The sequence below is a fragment of the Nerophis lumbriciformis genome, linkage group LG02 (genome assembly GCF_033978685.3).
Source record: "Nerophis lumbriciformis linkage group LG02, RoL_Nlum_v2.1, whole genome shotgun sequence".
NCBI lineage: Eukaryota > Metazoa > Chordata > Actinopteri > Syngnathiformes > Syngnathidae > Nerophis > Nerophis lumbriciformis.
The window spans coordinates 29,914,556-29,938,478 of NC_084549.2; the positions used below are offsets into that span (position 1 = coordinate 29,914,556).

Genomic DNA, 23,923 nt, shown 5'->3' on the forward strand with positions numbered 1-23,923 from the left:
TTGAATGCATGAGTTGTTTCATTGTGTCCCTTATTTTAGCAGCTTTTTTAACACATGCTCCTATTGCTTTATGATAATTGTCAACTTTCATTTCTAAGCCTTTGGCAGTATACTTTATGGCTCTTTTTTCCTTTTCAAAATATTGTACATTTTCCTTTTCAGGATCCACATTTTCGCCACCTTGTGGCTGTACATCATCTTTGCCACCAGACATAATTGGCCAAGTCTCTTCCTTGTGCTGCTTTCAGCTCCACACAACTCACCCTATAGAGCTGGCAGGTGTTTCCAATCACCTTGGCTGATGAGCAGCAGCGTGGCCGTGGCACAGTTCGTCCTCTTGCGGCTTTTTGATGTCATTCGGTGTTCTTCTTGTTGACCTTTTCACTCGAAGAGCACCGTTTTTACTTGATTGTAATGGCAATCTTCACCTTCAAATGTTCCAATTTATTGTCATTACTCAACAGGTTTGAGGGAGTGATCCTACGCAGTAGCAAACATTGCATATGAAGTGAGGTCCAGTCGGAAATCCAGTTTATGCATATTTATTAACGAACTTGCAGGGTGAATGAAACATACCAGGGATTATTGCAGTGATATTGTGTTATATGTTCTCCTGCCTGTTGCTGTCTGCTGTTGTCTGCTGCTGTCTGATGTTGTCTGCTGCTGTCTGCTGTTGTCTGCTGCTGTCTGATGTTGTCTGCTGCTGTCTGATGTTGTCTGCTGCTGATAAGAACGGTTTGTGCTCCCACACCTGAGTCCTTCCTCGTTTGGCTCACCTGTGCTCCTACATATGCCTTCCTCCCTGCACTGCTCAACCAAAAAGCCCCAAAAAGCCCCAAAAAGCCCGCCACCTAGTGACAAAAGAAAGTAATGCCAACACAAAAATAAGGATGCCTTAAATGGCTCCTACAGTGGTTAACAATGCAAGTAATGGGGAGTCAGCTATACCCCCTCTAGACACGCCTATAAAATCGGTGACATTGTAATTCTAAGAGATTTTGGATCTGCATTGGGGAGCCGTGGCCATATCTGCACCAGAAACCAGCTGCTGGCTCTCTGCCACACCGGAGTCCACGTGCAGAGACGGGATGGACGAGCTTCATGGAGCATGTATCGGACGCCTCGGTCTCTATGGACGGTTTTGTCGATCTACCGCGCGAACTGGACTCTGGCCCAGAGCTAGTGGGCAGCCGAGGACGGAGTCGGCTCTATTGGTTGCTGTGCTGGGTCTGTTCTTATCCCTGGCAGACGATGGCGTGGAGCACTGCAGAGGCCGCCGCCATGTATGTGGCTTTTAAAAATGGTGTTTTTGTTTTGTTTGGTTGTTTGTCTCTGCATAATGCAATTGTATGTGTGCATCATGTATCATTTATTGCTCTTTTTTAGGGCCCGAGCAGCGGAGCAAGCACCGCAGGTACGATGCAGAGCAGCGCAAGGGCCCTATTGAAATTGCAATGTTATTTATTATTATTATTATTATTCTCCCCATTTCACTCCGCATCAAGGGTTGGAATTGGGGGTTAAATCACCAAAATGATTCCAGAGCGCGGCCACCGCTGCTGCTCACTGCTCCCCTCACCTGCCAGAGGTTGGAACAAGGGGGTGGGTCAAATGCTGAAGGTAATTTACCATACCTAGTGTGTGTGTGTGAGACTATCAGTGGTACTTGAACTTTTAACTTTTTTTAAACTATTTTATACGCCTTTTAATATGCACGAAAACTCTAACTTTTGCAAGCGCATCACAAAAAAAGAAAGTATAATTTGGGAATCCCGAAGATTAAATTTCAAAATTGTCTCTCTAGCGCCACCTTTGAAACTAGAAAAAATTTGACCCTTCTACCAGTTTCAGGTATCGACACGAAAATCGCAGGCGACGTCTAAGATGACGGGACACATAAAAGTCAAGAACCCATACTTGAAAACAAACAGGAAGTCGGCCATCTTGGTATCCTTCTGCCATTTTCCGGCAACAAAAAAGGGGTCGTACTTTTACGAACTCCTCCTAGTTTTGTTTGTTTTTCGTTGTTTTACTTTCAATGCTGTATGTAGAAATAGAGCCTCTCAAGTGGCAGATGGTTGCGTCAGCTCTGTGATTCTTTAATGTCTTCTATGTTCTTTGTGTTCTTTAAAGTTTTCCTCATGTTTTCATACCAAGATGGCACCGCGGATGGCCGCCACAAAACTGTTGCTGAGAGCATTGTCTACCAAGTCAAACTCCTTGTGTGTTAAACGTTCTTGGCCAATAAATCTGATTCTGAGATAACACAGAGGAACTACTTTTCTGCTGTAGTGACACATCGCCTTGCTCCTCATTCACAACAACAATCTGTGCTGACAAAGAAACATATGAACTACTAAGATTAGACAACCAAATGATCAGTAAAGTATAAGCTCACATTTCATCAGCAGAAGTCAAACAGAGTTAATGTCGCCAGGCCGACCAACAGAAAAAGACAGGCTTAAATAACAGTGACATGATTGGTGACAGGTGTGTGAGTCCAAACGTGGAACAGGTGAAACTAATGGGTAACCATGGAAACAAAACAAGGGCGTGAAAAAGCAGGAACTAAGTGACCAAAACCAAACAGGACATGACTAAAACAAAACATGATCACACAGACATGACAAGAACTTTCCTTCGAAAGGTCTTATCTTTGTCCATGGGATGTCAGATGAGACAAAAATGTTGCTGTTTTGCCACAATAGCCAGCAATATGTGAAAAGGTGAGGCCTTTCATCCTAGGAACACCTTTCCTACCGTCAAGCATGGTGGAGGTAGTATTATGCTCTGGGCCTGTTTTGCTGCCAATGGAACTGGTGCTTTACAGAGAGTAAATGGGACAATGAAAAAGGAGGATTACCTCCAAATTCTTCAGGACAACCTAAAATCATCAGCCCAGATGTTGGGTCTTGGGCACAGTTGGGTGTTACAATGACCCCAAACACACGTCAAAACGGGTAAAGGAATGGCTAAATCAGGCTAGAATGAAGGTTTTAGAATGGCCTTCCCAAAAGTCCTGATTTAAACATGTGGACAATGCTGAAGAAACAAGTCCATGTCAGAAAACCAACACATTTAGCTGAACTGCACCAATTTTGTCAAGAGGAGTGGTCAAAAACTCAACCAGAAGCTTGTGGATGGCTACCAAAAGCGCCTTATTGCAGTGAAACTTGCCAAGGGACATGTAAGCAAATATTAACATTGCTGTATGTATACTTTTGACCCAGCAGATTTGCTCAAATTTTCAGTAGACTCATAATAAATTCATTAAAAAAACAAACTTCATGAATGTTTTTTGTGACCAACAAGTATGTGCTCCAATCACTCTATCACAAAAAAATAAGAGTTGTAGAAATGATTGGAAACTCAAGACAGCCATGACATTATGTTCTTTACAAGTGTATGTAAACTTTCGACCGTGACTGTATAAAATAACATTCACAACAAATTATATTTATCATTAAGACACGACAAAATGCACAAGACGCAGCTGCAAAATCGACCGAACCATCGAAAAAGGAAATAGCCGCCACACGGAATGGAAATCCACCACATACCGGTAATTAATATAATTTTCAAGCACTCAGTTGTCTTCATAGTTTGAAGTAAAAGTACAACCAAACTTTCAAACATTTTTTAAATTAAAGTTAAAGTACCAATGATTGCCACACACACACACTAGGTGTGGTGAAATTTGTCCTCTGCATTTGACCCATCCCCTTGTTCACCCCCTGAGTAGGTGGCCTAAGCATTTTAGGTAGCTGCTCGGCAGTGACAACACCTCATCTTCACTCCATTTGAGTGCCAATAAATTGAAAGTAATTATTAATTCATCACTAAAATGAGTCTCCAATAGTAACTTAGTTTTTTGATCACATGGACAAAGATAAGACCTTCTGGAGGAAAGTTCTGTGGTAGTTCAGCCATGACATGATGTTCTTTACAAGTGTATGGAAACTTTTGACCACGACTGTATGCGTTATTTTGAAATATGAGCAAACATTTTTTTTTTTTAAAGTGCAGTTTCCCTTTGAGATGCTAGTAGTTGTTACCTGTGATGGTAAATGGCTCTTGGTCCGATGAAGCATGCAGTAAACACTGCAAAAGAAAACGATGGAAGGCCCCAAGTAGCCACGGCATACCCAAACCACTCAAGAATCTCTCCAAAGTAATTGGCAGCGGACACATATTCAAAGAAGCCTCCTGCAGGCAAATAAAAGACCTTTAAGTGACACCACATCCATCATAAATCATCCTGTGTATATCATCTCTTACCTGTTGGGACCTTGTAAATCGCTTCTCCCGGTTTCCTCAAGTTACGTAAGCTGTAGTCGCTGTGAATATTGATGGCCATCCCCGTGTAAAACAATAGTAAGCCTAGAAGAAACACTCACCGAAAGTCATTTGAACACCATCTGTTGGCTGCACTTGTAAAAAAATACAAAATTGGACACCCACCAATGCGAACGCAGCAGTCAGACATCTGCTCATCCAGCTGAGCACAATGCAGCAAGTAGTGGCCCTGCAAGAATCCATTCACGGAGCAGAAGAAACCTGCTCCTAACATCACATCCTGGGGGAACGGTTTTCCTTTAGTCAGGAGTGAATAGATGAATGTTCTGGGATTGGGGGAGAAAACACAAGACCTCAAAAACAGTCTTTTACAGCCTTATTGTCAGAATCAGAATCAGAATCAGCTTTATTGTCATTACGCAGGGTAACGAGATTGAGGCCATTCCATACAGTGTGCATGCCAGAAAACAATGTGTAAACATATAAAAATATAAAAAAATATAGAAGTGCAAAGAAAGGTGTGGAAGAGAACAGTGTACACTCTATACACTCTGTGCATAGAATGTGACCCTATACACTCTGTACAAATGTACACTCCTTATGTCCTTCTGCGGTGATTAAAAATCCTGACGATGTTTGCTGGATTATGAATATGTTGGGGTTTAACTGTGTTCTTTGATGTTTCCCTCTTACACACATGTGCTATGGCTATGAGGTTGTTTTTTTCCCCTTGGCCTCAGTCTGGATCCCCTCTCCAGAGGCCCAAGCTTAGACTGAATTTTTTTTTCTTTCTCTTGGTGGCGACCCATCAGTCTTCCTGTTCGGTCTACCCGTCTATCCTGTATGTCCGTTCTAGGACAGGTTGTACTGAAAACCAATTTCGTTGTACTTTTTAAGCACACAGATAATAAAGCTCCATTTCAGTCCGAGTAGTGTGCTTCCTGTTGTCTTTGATTGTTCTTAACACATTCATGGCAATAAAAGAAATTCTAGTAAAACCATAAGAATTGATTGATTCCAATGTCCATACCTGTGAAAATAGTGCAGGCAAAAGGTTCCAAGTAGGAGCACCCTCCCCACGCTGGAGGTTTTTTGTGACGTGAGCATCAGAAGCAGAGGAACAAGAAGAGCTGGGGACTCCTGGAGGAACCAAGCCAGTCGGGCCGGGACCAATCTGGTTTGAGGAGTTTGTGCCAAGTGGCGGCCATAGCAAGCTTGGTATTTCTTGTGGTGGTACAGATGCCACAGTCCTGCAAGGATGATCCCAAAGCTAAGATAGTTGATCAGGTTCTCATTGCAGTGCATGCTGTCTTCTCAGTTTGTCTTCCTTGGTCACGACTGCGTGTCAAACAGCCACTGTGGCAACTCCCAAAAGACGGGCGTGTCTCAACTTGATGTATTCATGAGTGTCATTACATCATTATGGTCTTGCAAGTATGACTTGATAGTGCAATACAGTACACTGAGTCCAATTTATGAGCTTATACTAACAGTGAGACAAAGCCACTGTAAAAAAAAAAAAAGTTAAATATTGTCTGGTTGCTGCTGATGACATAAAACATCCTTGCTGTGGCAAATGATACCAAACCTACAAAACCAGTTGTTCCAGATTCTAGCAGTGACTTTGAAATCCCCTCGCAATAATCAAAGCCTGCTTGTTTGTTTACAGCAGATGTTCTCAATAGATGGCCCGCAGGCTAAAACCAGCCCGCCAATGCGTTTTATTTGGCCTACCAAACATCACCTAAATAATACATTTGACAGAAAACTAGTCATAATTGCGGAGGAGGATGTCAGTGCCAGAATTGGAAAAGCAAGGACCACATTCGTTATCTTAAATAAAATCTGGAAAGCAAAAAACATATCACTCAAGACCAAACAGCAAATCTTCAACTCAAACCTCAAATCCACCTTTGTCTACAGTTCAGAAACCTGGAAGATCATCGCCAACATCCATCCATCCATTTTCTACCGCTTATCCCTTTCAGGGTCGCGGGGGGTGCTGGAGCCTATCTCAGCTACAATCGGGCGGAAGGCGGGGTACACCCTGGACAAGTCGCCACCTCATCGCATATTGAAAATAATATTCATACTTGTATAATTATTTTATTTTCAATATATTATGTTGATATCACATAATATAAAAAAGTGTAATTGAGGGTCAGCCCAGGTTGTAGTCAACCTGCATTGGGCTAGGATGGACTTCAGCTCTCTGTGAAACGCTCATTCTAATATTGGACAAAAAGTTCATTGCTGGCAATTTAAAAAGGACAATGGCCTATGACAATTTTTGAAGACTCAAGCCGTTATTCAAAGTGAGGCAAGGCTGTCTAATGATGATGTTATTGAGACTTCCCCGCAACCCTGACCTGGATAAGCCCACAACAATGGATGGATGTTCATATTTTTGCATAACTGATACTTTACTGTATACAATGGGCATCTTTGCACAGGCTGGGCTCCAACCAGAGTTCACCAACCAATCTATGTAATCCTTCTAGCATTTTTCATTATAAAACCAAAACAAAAAAAAGAAAGCATGTTTTTCATATACAAAACAGCAATAAACTTTTTTTTTTTTTTTTTGCAAATCCATTGTAGTTTACTTGGAAGTCGTTTTATGTGGACTTGGGATTGCAGGTAAAAAAAAGGGGGGTCTAAATCAAGTTGAAGTTATCTTTGAACAAATGTCTTAAAAGACACCACAACTATCGATCACACATTACTTTTAAATAAAATGCAGAGGTATGGTGACAGATTGGTTGAAAAGTTATCTTGGTGGCAGAGAACAGTATGTGCATATGAACAATGTAGATTCAGATAAAAAGATTATTGTTACGATCCGCTGCCCGGATCATAGTTTGTTTATGTTTGAGTCACATGTGTTTTCAGCACCTTGAGTTTCGTTTGTTTCTGTTGCCATGACGGCAGATTGTACGCACCTGCCTCTGGTTAGTGTTGCCTACAGGCAACCTATGGACCGACTCAACTGACACTGATTTTATGCCCTAGTACAGGGGTCACCAACCTTTTTGAAACCAAAAACTACTTCTTGGGTACTGATTAATGCGAAGGGCTACCAGTTTGATACACACTTAAATAAATATATTGTCATTTGTAAGTTACACGTAAGTGTGAGTTAAACAAGAATACCTAAATAAATAAATTGATGTATAAAAAAAAATGGGTATTTCTGTCTGTCACTCCGTCGTACTTTTTTTTTTCCTTTTACGGAAGGTTTTTTGTAGAGAATAAATGATGAAAAAAACACTTAATTGAACGGTTTAAAAGAGGAGAAAACACGAAAAAAATTCAAATAAAATTTTCAAACATAGTTTATCTTCAATTTCGACTCTTTAAAATTCAAAATTCAACCGACAAAAAGGAGAAAAACTAGCTAATTTGAATCTTTTTGAAAAAATTAAAAAAATAATTTATGGAACATCATTAGTAATTTTTCCTGATTAAGATACATTTTAGAATTTTGATGACATGTTTTAAATTGGTTAAAATCCAATCTGCACTTTGTTAGAATATTTAACAAATTGGACCAAGCTATATTTCTAACAAAGACAAATCAGTATTTCTTCTAGATTTTCCAGAACAAAAATTTTAAAAGAAATTCTAAATACTTTGAAATAAGATTTAAATTTGATTCTACAGATTTTCTAGATTTGCCAGAATAATTTTTTTGAATTTTAATCATAGTAAGTTTGAAGAAATATTTCACAAATATTCTTCGTCGAAAAACCAGAAGCTAAAATATTTATTATTCTTTACAATAAAAAAAATAAATTTACTTGAACATTGACTTAAATTGTCAGGAAAGAAGAGGAAGAAATTTAAAAGGTAAAAAGGTATATTTGTTTAAAAAGGTTGTATTTTTTCTCTAAAATTGTATTTCTAAAAGTAATAAGAAGCAAAGTAAAAAATAAATGAATTTATTTAAACAAGTGAAGACCCATCCATCCATCCATTTTCTACCGCTTATTCCAAGTGAAGACCAAGTCTTTAAAATATTTTCTTGGATTTTCAAATTCTATTTGAGTTTTGTCTCTTTTAGAATTAAAAATGTCGAGCAAAGCGAGACCAGCTTGCTAGTAAATAAATAAAATTTAAAAAATAGAGGCAGCTCACTGGTAAGTGCTGCTCTTTGAGCTATTTTTAGAACAGGCCAGCGGGCGACTCATCTGGTCCTTACGGGCTACCTGGTGACCGTGACCCCTGCCCTAGTATATACAATAATATAAACCAAGTCATTGTATTTCATTTAGGATTATTTCATATCTTCATTTAAATAAAAATATATTTGTATCTTTTTTAGATACAGTCAATAAATAATGTGAACATGTATCATAACATGGAAATCTAAGAGAACGTGTTGTGGATGATTGTGGACTGGGAATTTTTTTAATTTAATTTTTTTACACATTTTTATTAAAAAAAAAAAAAAAAGTTTTTCCGACGTATTTCAGACGATTTCTCTTAGTTATTCTTTCTCCGGCTGTAGAAAAGACACACTCACAGGGCACAGAGGAGGCGTCAGTGCGACACAGTTCGCGTATCGGTCACGTGACCAAAACAGCTCATGATCGGTCACGTGACTTTCTAAAAGCGGTACGCGCACCGACACAGGGTTTTGCTCTATGAGCTCGACGCATGCGCCGATGCATCGGTGTTGCCGGACCCATCACTAGCTGCTAGTTCTCACGCTAGGCTATTTTAGCTTGCTAGCTCCCACGCTAGTCCTTTTGTTTTGCCTTTTGTGCTATGTGCACATTTTTTGTTTGTTCCCCGTACGATTTATATTTTCAATAAATCATTTTCCTACTTGCAAGCTGTGTCCGAAGCCGTCTGCATCCCTGGGAGAACCACACCCGCATCACTATGCGACCCCGTCGTTACAGTAGAAAGCCAGCAGAAGACAATTCTCCCACATCGGCTAACGAGGAGTGGGACGAAGGTACGTGGGAGGTGTTGCGAGCGATGGAGGCGGAGACTCTTCGCTATTCCCCCTCGGAGCGCCAGGACCTGATATGGGGTCCTAACGGAATGCTGGTCCCAATCCACTCCGTTTGGCCCGAGGACATCGCCACACCCCCGCAGTACCGAACGCGTCAGCGAAGACGGAAGCCGCCCAAGAGGTCTTCACTTTGCTGCCAAGACGCGCCACTCCCTCAGACTCCTCCACTGGTACACAGCAAGCTACATGCAGCTCAAGCTTCCCCTCCTCAGATGTTTGGCAACCCAATCGACCATTTCGCCAAACAGTTTTCCGATTGGGCTGTCAGTCACATGGACAGCTACAACAATGACATCATGGCGCCCCCCGAAGAGGTATCTCCGCCCACTTCCGATGACGTCATTGAGCAAGAATTCTTTTTTCCATCTTCTAATTCTTTCTGTCAGCCAATACCAAATGACTTTTATTCTAAGATAAAACATTATCAGGACATTTTTGTTAAATGTAACCTTAGTCAGTCACTTTCTGATTTTCAAACTCCACCCCCAGTGACTTTGGTTCCGCCCCCAGTGACTATTGCTCCGCCCACTGCACATATTTTTTCCCCCTGCGCTCCCACCCAATCTCAAGTGGGGGGTGATAATAGTCAATTTGGACAATTTAAAGAGGAGTATACCCCCTCCATACCTCCCTCCACCCACCCTTGAAGACGGTTCCAAACCGCAAGGAGCGCGTCTGGTATCCGCGTCTTGAGGGGGGGGCTAGTGCTGGGAGATGTGCTAATGGGGTGGCACCACTGCGCTCAGCTAAACCGCAACCCCCTGCATGGCCACCGCCACCAGTCTTTCGGCGTGCTAAGCCCCAACCTCCTGCACGGCCACCGCCACCAGTCTTTCGGCGTGCTAAACCGCAACCTCCTGCACGGCCACCGCCACCAGTCTTTCGGCGTGCTAAACCGCAACCTCCTGCACGGCCACCACCACCAGTCTTTCAGCGTGATAAGCCGCAACCTCCTGCACGGCCACCGCCACCAGTCTTTCGGCGTGCTAAGCCGAAACCTCCTGCACGGCCACCGCCACCAGTCCTTCGGCCTGCTAAGCCACAACCGCCAGCTAGGCCACCTCCAGCTGCACCTCGGCAAGCATCTGCACCTGTTCCTGCACCTCGGCTGACACACCAAGGTTCGTCTCCTGTAGCTCCACCACGCCAAGCTCCACCACGCCAAGCTCCACCACGTCAAGCTCCACCATGCCAAGTTCCTCGGCTGGTTCCCACACCAGCGCCGGCTCCCCGGCTGGTTCCCACACCAGGGCCGGCTCCTCGGCTGGTTCCCACACCAGCGCCGGCTCCTCGGCTGGTTCCCACACCAGGGCCGGCTCCAAGACCAACCCCTGTCCCTGCTCCGAGGCTAGCACGAGTCGCGGCTCCAAGACTTGCACCAGAACCTGCACCAGCGGCCGCGACGACGACGTCTCCTCCTGCTTCCACGGCGACGACGACGACTCCTGCTTCCACAGCGACGACGACTCCTCCTGCTTCCACGGCGACGTCTGCTCTCTCCTCGTCTCCGGTGGGCTTTTCCAGGACGCCGCCACCTTCCTCGCCCTCATCGTCGTCTCAGCGACCTCGAGTGGTCTGGCTGCGCAAGCGGCGCTCTCTGAGGTTTGTGTATGGACGCCAGTGGCGCAAACAGCAGCGACACCCGAGACATAGACTTAGAACTCTCCGGCTGCTGAACTTCTGGCGCCACTCACGCCCACCTTCTCGGCAGCCACGAATGTGGCCTTTCCGTGGTCGCCCGCCTCGCCTGCGGCAGCGGCGTTCCACTCGTCGCCGCCACCTGACTCTTCCCCGGTGGATTCGGGGACACGTGGCCTGGCGACCCACCATCAAATCCTCCCTCCGCCCTCCCTTGACTCTTGAACTGTTTCTTGTTTTTTGGGTTCTAGTTTTATTTTGTGTCAAGGGACATCTGGAATCTGTCCTTTAAGGGGGGCGTACTGTTACGATCCGCTGCCCGGATCATAGTTTGTTTATGTTTGAGTCACATGTGTTTTCAGCACCTTGAGTTTCGTTTGTTTCTGTTGCCATGACGGCAGATCGTACGCACCTGCCTCTGGTTAGTGTTCGGGACGCGCACCTGTTGCCCGGGCACTAATCAGAGGGCTATTTAGTCTTTGCCCTGGCCTCACTCGGTCTGGCTTTCTAGTTTGTGCTTACACAACTGATGACGACGATTATTTCCTGTGCTTTAGCTGCTAGTTCTCACGCTAGGCTATTTTGGCTTGCTAGCTCCCACGCTAGTCCTTTTGTTTTGACTTTTGTGCTATGTGCACGTTTTTTGTTTGTTCCCCGTACGATTTATATTTTCAATAAATCATTTTCCTACCTGCAAACTGTGCAATACAGTACACTGAGTCCAATTTATGAGCTTATACTGACAGTGAGACGAAGCCACTGTAAAAAAAAAAAGTTAAATATTGTCCGGTTGCTGCTGATGACATAAAAAATCCTTGCTGTGGCAAATGATACCAAACCTACAAAACCAGTTGTTCCAGATTCTAGCAGTGACTTTGCAATCCCCTCGCAATAATCAAAGCCTGCTTGTTTGTTTACAGCAGATGTCCTCAATAGATAGCCCGCAGGCTAAAACCAGCCCGCCAATGCCTTTTATTTGGCCTACCAAACATCACCTAAATAATACATTTTACAGAAAACTAGTCATAATTGCGGAGGAGGATGTCAGTGCCAGAATTGGAAAAGCAAGGACCACATTCGTTATCTTAAATAAAATCTGGAAAGCAAAAAACACATCACTCAAGACCAAACTGCAAATCTTCAACTCAAACCTCGAATCCACCTTACTCTACAGTTCAGAAACCTGGAAAATCACCGCCAACATCCATCCATCAATTTTCTACCGCTTATCCCTTTCAGGGTCACGGGGGGTGCTGGAGCCTATCTCAGCTACAATCGGGCGGAAGAGGGGTACACCCTGGACAAGTCGCCACCCCATCGCAGGGCCAACACAGATAGACAGACAACATTCACACTCACATTCACACACTAGGGCCAATTTAGTGTTGCCCATCAACCTACCCCCAGGTGCATGTTTTTGGAAGTGGGAGGAAGCCGGAGTACCCGTAGGGAACCCACGCAGTCACGGGGAGAACATGCAAACTCCACACAGAAAGATCCCGAGCGCAGGATCGAACCCAGGACCTTCGTATTGTGAGGCAGATGCACTAACCCCTCTTCCACCGTGCTGCCCACCACCGCCAACATACTCAACAAAATACAGACATTCTTCAACCGCTGCCTCCGTCGCCTCCTAGGTATCTACTGGCTTAACACCATCTCCAATGCCAACCTGTGGGACCTCACTAGACAACACACAATAGAAACACAAATCAGGAGGAGGAAATGGAACTGGATTGGTCACACACTGCGTAGACACAATAGATCAATCACGAAACATGCTCTAACATGGAACCCGCAAGGCAAGAGGAAGAGAGGAAGGCCTAGAGCCACCTGGAGAAGAACCACAGAGCAGGAGATGAAGGTGCAAGGGCCATACTTGCCAACCCTCCCGGATTTTCCGGGAAACTCCCGAAATTCAGCGCCTCTACCGAAAACCTCCTGGGACAAATTTTCTCCCGTAAATCTCCCGAAATTCAGGCAGAGCTGGAGGCCACGCCCCCTCCAGCTCCATGCGGACCTGAGTCCGCTTTCCCACGATATAAACAGTGTGCCTGCCCAATCACATTATAACTGTAGAATAAACGAGGGCGAGTTTTTGGTTTCTTATGTGGGTTTATTGTTAGGCAGTTTCATTAACGTCCTCCCAGCGCGGCAACAACACACAACAGCAGCAGTCACGTTTTTGTCTAAAGCAGTTCGTCTGCTGTAAACAGCAATGTTGTGACACTCTTAAACAGGACAATACTGCCATCTATAAAATCAATAACATATACGGCTTTTAGAGAGTGCAGTGCACAACTGCGCACACAACAAGGAGACGAAGCAGAAGAACGAGGAAGATACAGCCATGGCGACGCCGACGACGAGTAAGATGAAGAAATACGCTTTGTTGCACCTTTCCTGCCTGAGTCCGGCGATTAGTTGCAAATCTTGCTTTATTGATTGCTTGCACACAGCCAATCCAACACAAAACAAACTAGTCCCGCCCGCACTCACCCTACCGCTCCCTCTCTTCTCTCGCCCACAGGCACACACTCACTGACGTCACTCACCTCACATGCTCACCTATTAAAGGGCCACACACACACATACGCTACTCTCATAACAGCTTGTAAGTTCCAAGCCGCAGCTGCGACTGGACCTGGATAGCCTCCGGGAAGAAGTAGTGGACTACCAAGTGCTTGGCACTGAAGATCTTCCTCAGGAAGCAAAGATTGACCGGTTTTGGGCCATGCTAGGGAGAGATGGAAGATTCCAGACTCTAATGCATTTGATGAAAGCACTTTTGTGCGTGCCACACATCAATGCATCATCAGAGAGGGTGTTCAGCATGGTTAGAAAAATAGTGACAGAGAATAGAACAAGGATGGACAATTCAACCCTTAACTCAACAATGAGTAGATGAGTGTTATGTGTGTGTATATGTGTAAATAAATGAACACTGAAATTCAAGTATTTCTTTTATTTATATATACATATATATATATAATAAAATAAATGTATATATATATAGCTAGAATTCACTGAAAGTCAAGTATTTCTTAGATATATATATATATATATATATATATATATATATATATATATATATATATATATATATATATATATATATGAAATACTTGACTTGGTGAATTCTAGCTGCAAATATACTCCTCCCCTCTTAACCACGCCCCCGCCCCAACCACGCCCACCACGAGTGGTCTTAATCAGGGGGCAATGGTAACATCCATCCAACCATCCATTTTCTACCGTTTATCCCTTTCAGGGTCGCGGGGGGTGCTGGAGCCTATCTCAGCTACAATCGGGCGGAAGGCGGGGTACACCCTGGACAAGTCGCCACCTCATTGCATATTGAAAATAATATTCATCCATCCATTTTCTACCGCTTATTCCCTTTGGGGTCGCGGGGGGCGCTGGAGCCTATCTCAGCTACAATCAGGCGGAAGGCGGGGTACACCCTGGACAAGTCGCCACCTCATCGCAGGGCCAACACAGATAGACAGACAACATTCACACTCACATCCACACACTAGGGCCAATTTAGTGTTGTCAATCAACCTATCCCCAGGTGCATGTCTTTGGAGGTGGGAGGAAGCCGGAGTACCCGGAGGGAACCCACGCAGTCACGGGGAGAACATGCAAACTCCACACAGAAAGATCCCGAGCCCGGGATTGAACCCAAGACTACTCAGGACCTTCGTATTGTGAGGCAGATGCACTAACCCCTCTGCCACCGTGAAGCCCATAATATTCATACTTGTATAATTATTTTATTTTCAATATATTATGTTGATATCACATAATATTAAAAAAAGTGTAATTGAGGGTCAGCCCAGGTTGTAGTCAACCTGCATTGGGCTAGGATGGACTTCAGCTCCCTGTGAAACGTTCCTTTCTAATATTGGACGAAAAGTTCATTGCTGGCAATTTAAAAAGGACAATGGCCTATGACAATTTTTGAAGACTCAAGGCGTTATTTAAAGTGAGGCAAGGCTGTCTAATGATGATGTTATTGAGACTTCCCCGCAACCCTGACCTGGATAAGCCCACAACAATGGATGGATGTTCATATTTTTGCATAGCTGATACTTTACGGTATACAATGGGCATCTTTGCACAGGCTGGGCTCCAACCAGAGTTCACCAACCAATCTATGTAATCCTTCCAGCATTTTTCATTATAAAACCAAAACAAAAAAAAAGTAAGCCTGTTTTTCATATACAAAACAGATTAAAGAATCGTGTTTCCGATTTTGTGGACAACTGGGAAATGGACAAAACAGATAATATGCAATAAACTTTTTGGTTTTTTTTTGCAAATCCATTTTAGTTTACTTGGAAGTCGTTTTATGTGGACTTGGGATTGCAGGTAAAAAAAGGGGGTCTAAATCAAGTTGAAGTTATCTTTGAACAAATGTCTTAAAAGACACCACAACTATTGATCACACATTACTTTTAAATAAAATGCAGAGGTATGGTGTCAGAAGTCTTGCTCATGATTGGTTGAAAAGTTATCTTGGTGGCAGAGAACAGTATGCGCATATGAACAATGTAGATTCAGATAAAAAGATTGCAACACATCGAGTACCCCAAGGTTCTCTACTGGGACCAAAATAGTTTTTATTGTATATTAATGATATATGTAAAGTCTTAAAAAAACTCAAATGTAATATCTTTACTGATGATACAAGCCTGTAATGTTCTGGGCAAGACCTTGGCCAGCTCCCAGAGACTGTAGAGAGTGAACTCCACATACTAAAGCAATGGTTTGATGCCAATAAACTATCAATCAACCTAAATAAAACAAAATATATAATTTTTGGAAATAGGAAAAATAACATACAGTCCCACATAAGAATTGATGATATGGAGATAGAAAGGATGTTTTCAACAACATTTTGGGGAATCTATATAGATGATAAATTAAATTGGAAACTGTACATAAAAATACTCAAGACAAAGATGGCAAAAATGATTGCTATGTTACATAAAATTAAAAACTCTGTAAATCAAAAGGCTCTTAACATGTTATATAATTATTTCGTACTCCCATATCTTATTGTGTTGAAATCTGAAGTAACAATTACAAATCAAACATCAACTCTATGTTCTTACTTCAAAAGAAAGCTATTAGAATTGTAAATTATGCGGATTATCATGACCATACCAAAGCTCTGTTTATTAAATTAAAAACATTAAAACTGCACGATCTTGTTGACCTCAACACTGCTATTGTGACGTACTTCACAGTGTCTTGGCTGAATGAGCAGGTATCGGACACCTCGGTCTCCTTGAACGCATCCTCGCACATCCATGCGGACTGGACACTGGCCGAGAGTTGGTGGGCGGCCGAGGGTGGTCTTGGTTGCTTTGTTGGGTCTGCTCCTGTCTCTGGCCATGCTCCCCCCACCCCAGCAGACGATGGCGTGGGAACACCGCATAGGCCACCACAGTGTATGTTTTTTTTTAAATTTTGGCTGTGTGTAGAAGTGGCTGGTTGCATCAGCTCTGCTGTTTTAATGTCTTTAATGTCATTTGTGTTCTTTGATGTTTCCCTCTTACACACGTGTGCTATGGCTATGAGGTTGTTTTTTTCCCCTTGGCCTCAGTCTGGACCCCCTCTCCAGAGGCCCAAGCTTAGACTGAAGTTTTTTTTTCTTTCTCTTGGTGGCGACCCATCAGTCTTCCTGTTCGGTCTACCCGTCTATCCTGTATGTCCGTTCTAGGACAGGTTGTACTGAAAACCAATTTCGTTGTACTTTTTAAGCACACAGATAATAAAGCTCCATTTCATTCCGAGTAGTGTGCATCCTGTTGTCTTTAATTGTTCTTAACACATTCATGGCAATTAAAGGAATTCTAGTAAAACCATAAGAATTGATTGATTCCAACGTCCATACCTGTGAAAATAGTGCAGGCAAAAGGTTCCAAGTAGGAGAATCCTCCCCACGCTGGAGGCTTTTTGTGATGTGAGCATCAGAAGCAGAGGAACAAGAAGAGCTGGGGACTCCTGGAGGAACCAAGCCAGTCGGGCCGGGACCAATCTGGTTTGAGGAGTTTGTGCCAAGTGGCGGCCATAGCAAGCTTGGCATTTCTTGTGGTGGTACAGATGCCACAGTCCTGCAAGGATGATCCCAAAGCTAAGACAGTTGATCAGGTTCTCATTGCAGTGCATGCTGTCTTCTCAGTTTGTCTTCCTTGGTCACGACTGCGTGTAAAACAGCCACTGTGGCAAATCCCAAAAGACGGGCGTGTCTCAACTTGATGTATTCATGAGTGTCATTACATCATCATGGTCTTGCAAGTATGACTTGATAGTGCAATACAGTACACTGAGTCCAATTTATGAGCTTATACTAACAGTGAGACGAAGCCACTGTAAAAAAAAAAAAAGTTAAATATTGTCCGGTTGCTGCTGATGACATAAAAATCCTTGCTGTGGCAAATGATACCAAACCTACAAAACCAGTTGTTCCAGATTCTAGCAGTGACTTTGCAATCCCCTCGCAACAATCAAAGCCTGCTTGTTTGTTTACAGCAGATGTCCTCAATAGATGGCCCGCAGGCTAAAACCAGCCCGCCAATGCGTTTTATTTGGCCTACCAAACATCACCTAAATAATACATTTGACAGAAAACTAGTCATAATTGCGGAGGACGATGTCAGTGCCAGAATTGGAAAAGCAAGGACCACATTCATTATCTTAAATAAAATCTGGAAAGCAAAAAACATATCACTCAAGACCAATCTGCAAATCTTCAACTCAAACCTCAAATCCACCTTAGTCTACAGTTCAGAAACCTGGAAGATCACCGCCAACATCTATCCATCTATTTTCTACCGCGTATCCCTTTCAGGGTCACGGGGGGTGCTGGAGCCTATCTCAGCTACAATCGGGCGGAAGGAGGGGTACACCCTGGACAAGTCGCCACCCCATCGCAGGGCCAACACAGATAGACAGACAACATTCACACTCACATTCACACACTAGGGCCAATTTAGTGTTGCCAATCAACCTATCCCCAGGTGAATGTCTTTGGAAGTGGGAGGAAGCCGGAGTACCCGTAGGGAACCCACGCAGTCACGGGGAGAACATACAAACTCCACACAGAAAGATCCCGAGCGCAGGATCGAACCCAGGACCTTCGTATTGTCAGGCAGACGCACTAACCCCTCTGCACCGTGCTGCCCACCACCGCCAACATACTCAACAAAATACAGACATTCTTCAACCGCTGCCTCCGTCGCCTCCTAGGTATCTACTGGCCTAACACCATCTCCAATGCCAACCTGTGGGACCTCACTAGACAACACACAATAGAAACACAAATCAGGAGGAAATGGAACTGGATTGGTCACACACTGCGTAGACACAATAGATCAATCACGAAACATGCTCTAACATGGAACCCGCAAGGCAAGAGGAAGAGAGGAAGGCCTAGAGCCACCTGGAGAAGAACCACAGAGCAGGAGATGAAGGTGCAAGGGCCATACTTGCCAACCCTCCCGGATTTTCCGGGAGACTCCCGAAATTCAGCGCCTCTACCGAAAACCTCCCGGGACAAATTTTCTCCCGAAAATCTCCCGAAATTCAGGCGGAGCTGGAGGCCACGCCCCCTCCAGCTCCATGCGGATCTGAGTCCGCTTTCCCACGATATAAACAGTGTGCCTGCCTAATCACATTATAACTGTAGAATGATCGAGGGCGGGTTCTTGGTTTCTTATGTGGGTTTATTGTTAGGCAGTTTCATTAACGTCCTCCCAGCGCGGCAACAACACAAAACAGCAGCAGTCACGTTTTTGTCTAAAGCAGTTCGTCTGCCGTAAACAGCAATGTTGTGACACTCTTAAACAGGACAATACTGCCGTCTATAACATCAATAACATATACAGCTTTTAGAGAGTGCAGTGCACAACTGCGCACACAAGGAGACGAAGCAGAAGAACGAGGAAGATACAGCCATGGCGACGCCGGCGACGAGTAAGATGAAGAAATACGCTTTGTTGCACCTTTCCTGCCTGAGTCCGGCGATTAGTTGCAAATCTTGCTTTATCGATTGCTTGCACACAGCCAATCCAACACAAAACAAACTAGTCCCGCCCGCACTCACGCTACCGCTCCCTCTCTTCTCTCGCCCACAGGCACACACTCACTGACGTCACTCACCTCACATGCTTACCTATTAAAGGGCCACACACACATACTCTACTCTCATAGTAGCTTGTAAGTTCCAAGCCGCAGCTGCGATTGGACCTGGATAGCCTCCGGGAAGAAGTAGTGGACTACCAAGTGCTTGGCACTGAAGATCTTCCTCAGGAAGCAAAGATTGACCGGTTTTAGGCCATGCTAGGGAGAGATGGAAGATTCCAGACTCTAATGCATTTGATGAAAGCACTTTTGTGCATGCCACACATCAATGCATCATCAGAGAGGGTGTTCAGCATGGTTAGAAAATAGTGACAGAGAATAGAACAAGGATGGACAATTCAACCCTTAACTCAACAATGAGTAGATGAGTGTTATGTGTTTGTATATGTGTAAATAAATGAACACTGAAATTCAAGTATTTCTTTTATTTATATATATATATATATATATATATATATATATATATATATATATATATATATATATATATATATATATATAATAAAATAAATATATATATATATATATAGCTAGAATTCACTGAAAGTCAAGTATTTATATATATATATATATATATATGTATATATATATATATATATATATATGAAATACTTGACTTTCTTATATATATATATATATATATATATATATATATATATATATATATATATATATATATATATATATATATATATAAATGAAATACTTGACTTGGTGAATTCTAGCTGCAAATATACTCCTCCCCTCTTAACCACATAATCAAGTTTATTCACAATACCATATAACAATTACAATAGTAGTGAAATATCATCATTTAAAGATGTTGGTACGTGAAAGGGTCCCCCAAATAAGCTAGAAGAAGCATTTGACAGGGGGTCCAGAGGATAGTATATACATGGAATGATGAAACATGGTAGCAAGCACAACAACAAAAAACAAAACAAAAAACAACGCTATATGATTAACACAAGATAATAGTACTAAAGCAAGCATACACATACATACATACATTCATTCAACCATGCAAAACCCAACAGTAGTCTACCCCACATGAGGCATTAAATATAGGTGGTTAATAGGTAAGTTTTCAGTTTATTTTTGAAGTTGGAGAATTGATACAGCATCTTGAGGCTCTCATTAAGCCGGTTCCAAATCTTTGGTCCACTGCATACAACACTTCGAGCGGTACAATCCAGTAAACGATGTTTCCCTAATATCAGATCTAAGTTACGAGTGTTGTGGGCATGCTGGGGATGGTAGATAGGAACCAAGCTACAGAGCCTAAAATTCAGCCTGTAAATGACAAGCATTTTGATAAATATTGAACTCTGTCAGTCTTAAGAGATGATAATTATGGAATAGATGTCGAGTGGGGGCATTAAACTTGGACCACGACAGGGCCCGTATAATTTTCTTTTGCATGGATTCTAATTTGTGAAGGTAGGTAGGGAAGGTGTTACACCAGATGACATTACAGTAGTTTAGATGTGGTTCAAAGAGAGTTTTATATAGGGTAAGTAGAGCATAAAGAGGAAGATAATGACGAAGGTGAAAGAACAGGCCAACATATTTGGATAATTTGTTTAACAGATGACTAATGTGACATTTGAAATTGAGGTATTCGTCAATGATGACCCCCAGGAATTTTGTGGAGTACACTCTCTGTATTTCCTGCCCATTGATGTTGATATGGCAGTGCTCAGTATTTGTCCGGTTTTTATTAGAACGAAATAGAATAAAATTTGTTTTATTTACATTAAGTGAGAGCTTATTGCATTTGAACCAGGAATCTACTTTCACAAGCTCTGAATTGACAGTTACTTGTAGATCGTGTAGGCTCCTGTGTGAGGTAAACAAATTTGTATCGTCAGCAAAAATTATTTTATGAAAAGTTTCTGAGGAGTTTACAAAATCATTTATGTATAGGATAAAAAGGAGAGGCCCCAAGATGGATCCCTGGGGAACCCCATAATTTATGGTCATACAGGGTGAATTGTGATCATTGACGCATACACATTGCTGCCTTTCGTATAGGTAAGAGCGGAACCAATCGAGAGGTACCCCTCTGACACCGTAGTGATATAGCTTATACAATAAGATCTCAAAGTCTATTGTGTCAAAGGCCTTGGATAGATAAAAAAAAATGCCAATACCGCATTTTCCTTCTTCAATACAGTCATTGACCTTTTCCAAGAGGTCGAGTATAGCCATACAGGTGGTGCTTTTTTTACGAAAACCATATTGGGAGGGGACAAGGATATTTAGTTTTTCCAGAAAGCCATTCAGTCGGTTATAGACCACTTTCTCAAATATTTTTGAAAATGTTGGTAAAATTGAAATTGGCGTATAATTGTTCATATTATTTTTATCACCTGATTTAAAAATTGGGATTATTTTTGCCACTTTGGACATTTTGGGTACAATGCCAGCATTAAGTGACAGGTTTATACAGTGACAAAGAGGATTTATGATCATATTTGCTATGGCTTTCAAGATTTTGCTACATATCCCATCCTCTCCAGCTGTATGTGATGACTTTAGGTCCATAATGATCGTATAAAGCTCATTGATGTCGGTTGGCTGCATGAAAAAGGAGCTAGGGTAGCTGCCTGATAAAAATTCTTTAAAGGAATACCCTGGAGGTTGACCTATTTTACTGGATAGGTTTTCCCCAATAGAAGCAAAAAAGGTATTCAAACTATTGGCAAGATCAGCCCTATTTGACCCTGTATCCGGAACAACAGGGGCCTTATGTCCCTTGTTGAGAACAGTATTCAACACGTTCCATGTTCTCCTACAATCCCCCTGCGATGCTTGTAATAGTTCAGAATAATAGTTGCGCTTACTTTTCCTAATAATATGAGTTAATTTATTTCTATAATTTGTGTATTTTTCTTTGATGACAGTAGTAGGGTTCAAAATATAACATTTGTAGAGTTTATTCTTTTGTCTGATGGACTTTAAGATCCCCCTTGTAATCCAGGGATTTTTTTCTGAGGTATGATTTTTGATAGTTTTTTCAGGGATTGTTTCCTGAATAGCATCCTGAATCATTGTAATCAGATTTTCATATGCAGCATCAGGACAGGTGCAATTAAACACAGAGTCCCATTTCCTGGCAAGAAGATTATTATTTAGGTGTAGTAGAGTTGTATTTTGAGTATTTTGGTTTTACCTTTAGGAGGTTTGGGGGAGGGGGAAGTTTTGCCAGAGTCAAAGAACAGTACAAGGGCAAGACCTTGGCCAGCTCCCAGAGACTGTAGAGAGTGAAGTCCACATACTAAAGCAATGGTTTGATGCCAATAAACTATCAATCAACCTAAATAAAACAAAATATATAATTTTTGGAAATAGGAAAAATAACATACATAAGAATTGATGATATGGAGGTAGAAAGGGTGTTTCCAACATTTTTGGGAATCTATATAGATGATAAATTAAATTGGAAACTGTACATAAATATACTCAAGACAAAGATGGCAAAAATTATTGCTATGTTACATAAAATTAAAAACTCTGTAAATCAAAAGGCTCTTAACATGTTATATAATTATTTCGTCCTCCCATATCTTATTGTGTTGAAATCTGGGGTAACAATTCAAATCAAACATCAACTCTATGTTTTCACTTCAAAAGAAAGCTATTAGAATTGTAAATTATGCGGATTATCATGACCATACCAATGCTCTGTTTATTAAATTAAAAACATTAAAACTGCACGATCTTGTTGACCTCAACACTGCTATAGTGACGTACAAAGCTCATAACCACATGCTGCCTGGGTGTCTACAGGAGAGGTTCAAACCCCGGGAGAGTCCCTATGACCTCAGACTGAGGTTCAGCTGTCTTTCAGAAAGCAAACATAAGAACGAGCTTAAAAAGTAGATGCGTTTCTGTCAGGGGGGTTCATCAGTGGAACAGCTTGGATGATTCCTTAAAATGTTCCAGTTCCATTCACACATTTAGAAAACACTTTAAGACCAATGTCTTGGAAAAATATATCACTCTTGAATCAACACAGTAGTTAATACTATGATCAATGTTAATTACAAACTAAATGTGGGATATAAATAATAATGGAAGTATAATTGTTTGTATATAGTATATAATTGGTACAAAGGTTTAACTAACACATGTACAAGGATATTTCACATGTCTTTACTGTGTATATAATTGAACAGTGTTTATGTTGTGTACAAGGTGTATTTATAATGTGTTGTGCAAAGGAAATTTCATAATGTTGGTAAGCTCATCTTGTATTTGACATTGTTTATAGGGTTAGGCGCAATAAGTGTTCAACTTCAGCCTAAACCCTTTCGGTCTGCAACATGTTAAATTTATGAATGTACAACTGTTCGTTTATGTAAAACTGTTTGTTTATTTTGTTGACCACTGACCGAAGAAATGATATACTAAACTAAAACTAACTTTGGGACTTTAATCAAGCAGTGCCAGCCAATGAGCTAATCGCCACAAGCTGTCAAATCTCTGCCCAGCACAGCTCTTAAGGCGTTGGGAAGTGAAATTTCACACTCGCTAACATCCGTACGCTATTTATTGTTTATAAACTCGGGGAATACATTCATACACATATGGGCAAAAAGCCAAATAATTAGAATCAGAGCGAATAGTATTTTTTTGCTTTTGTTTGGGTATTTTTAACTATTTTTTTTGTGTATGTATTGTAATTAAAAGTTGGTCATGGTAATATTATGTTGCTATTCTTACATAGTCTAATTTTGTTATATTTTATTGTTCACATTTTTTTATGTTTCTTTGTCGTTTATTTTGCAAGGGTGTTTCATTCTGATT

At 42.0% G+C, this 23,923-nt stretch overlaps 1 protein-coding gene across 10 annotated transcripts in view; it reads right to left on the reverse strand.

The window, feature by feature from the left end:
- Positions 1–17,331, reverse strand: part of srd5a2b (steroid-5-alpha-reductase, alpha polypeptide 2b) — a 35,182-nt gene extending 17,851 nt beyond the window's left edge. For 3 of the 10 annotated variants that reach the window (XR_009810069.2, XM_061922855.2, XM_072915962.1), the window contains exons 1-4: positions 5,327–6,488; positions 4,462–4,622; positions 4,279–4,380; positions 4,056–4,206 (exon numbers count right to left, since the gene is read on the reverse strand). Coding sequence is in view for 9 of the 10 variants with exons in the window: in XM_061922855.2 (XP_061778839.1) it covers positions 4,056–4,206; positions 4,279–4,380; positions 4,462–4,622; positions 5,327–5,601 (689 nt within the window). In the remaining variant the exon portion in view is untranslated. Of the gene's footprint in view, positions 1–4,051; positions 4,207–4,278; positions 4,381–4,461; positions 4,623–5,326; positions 6,491–9,127; positions 9,795–16,205 lie in introns of those variants that run through there. The other 7 variants (XM_061923153.2, XM_061923135.2, XM_072915968.1 and 4 more) reach the window with 6 other exon arrangements.
- Positions 17,332–23,923: the final 6,592 nt, after the last annotated feature.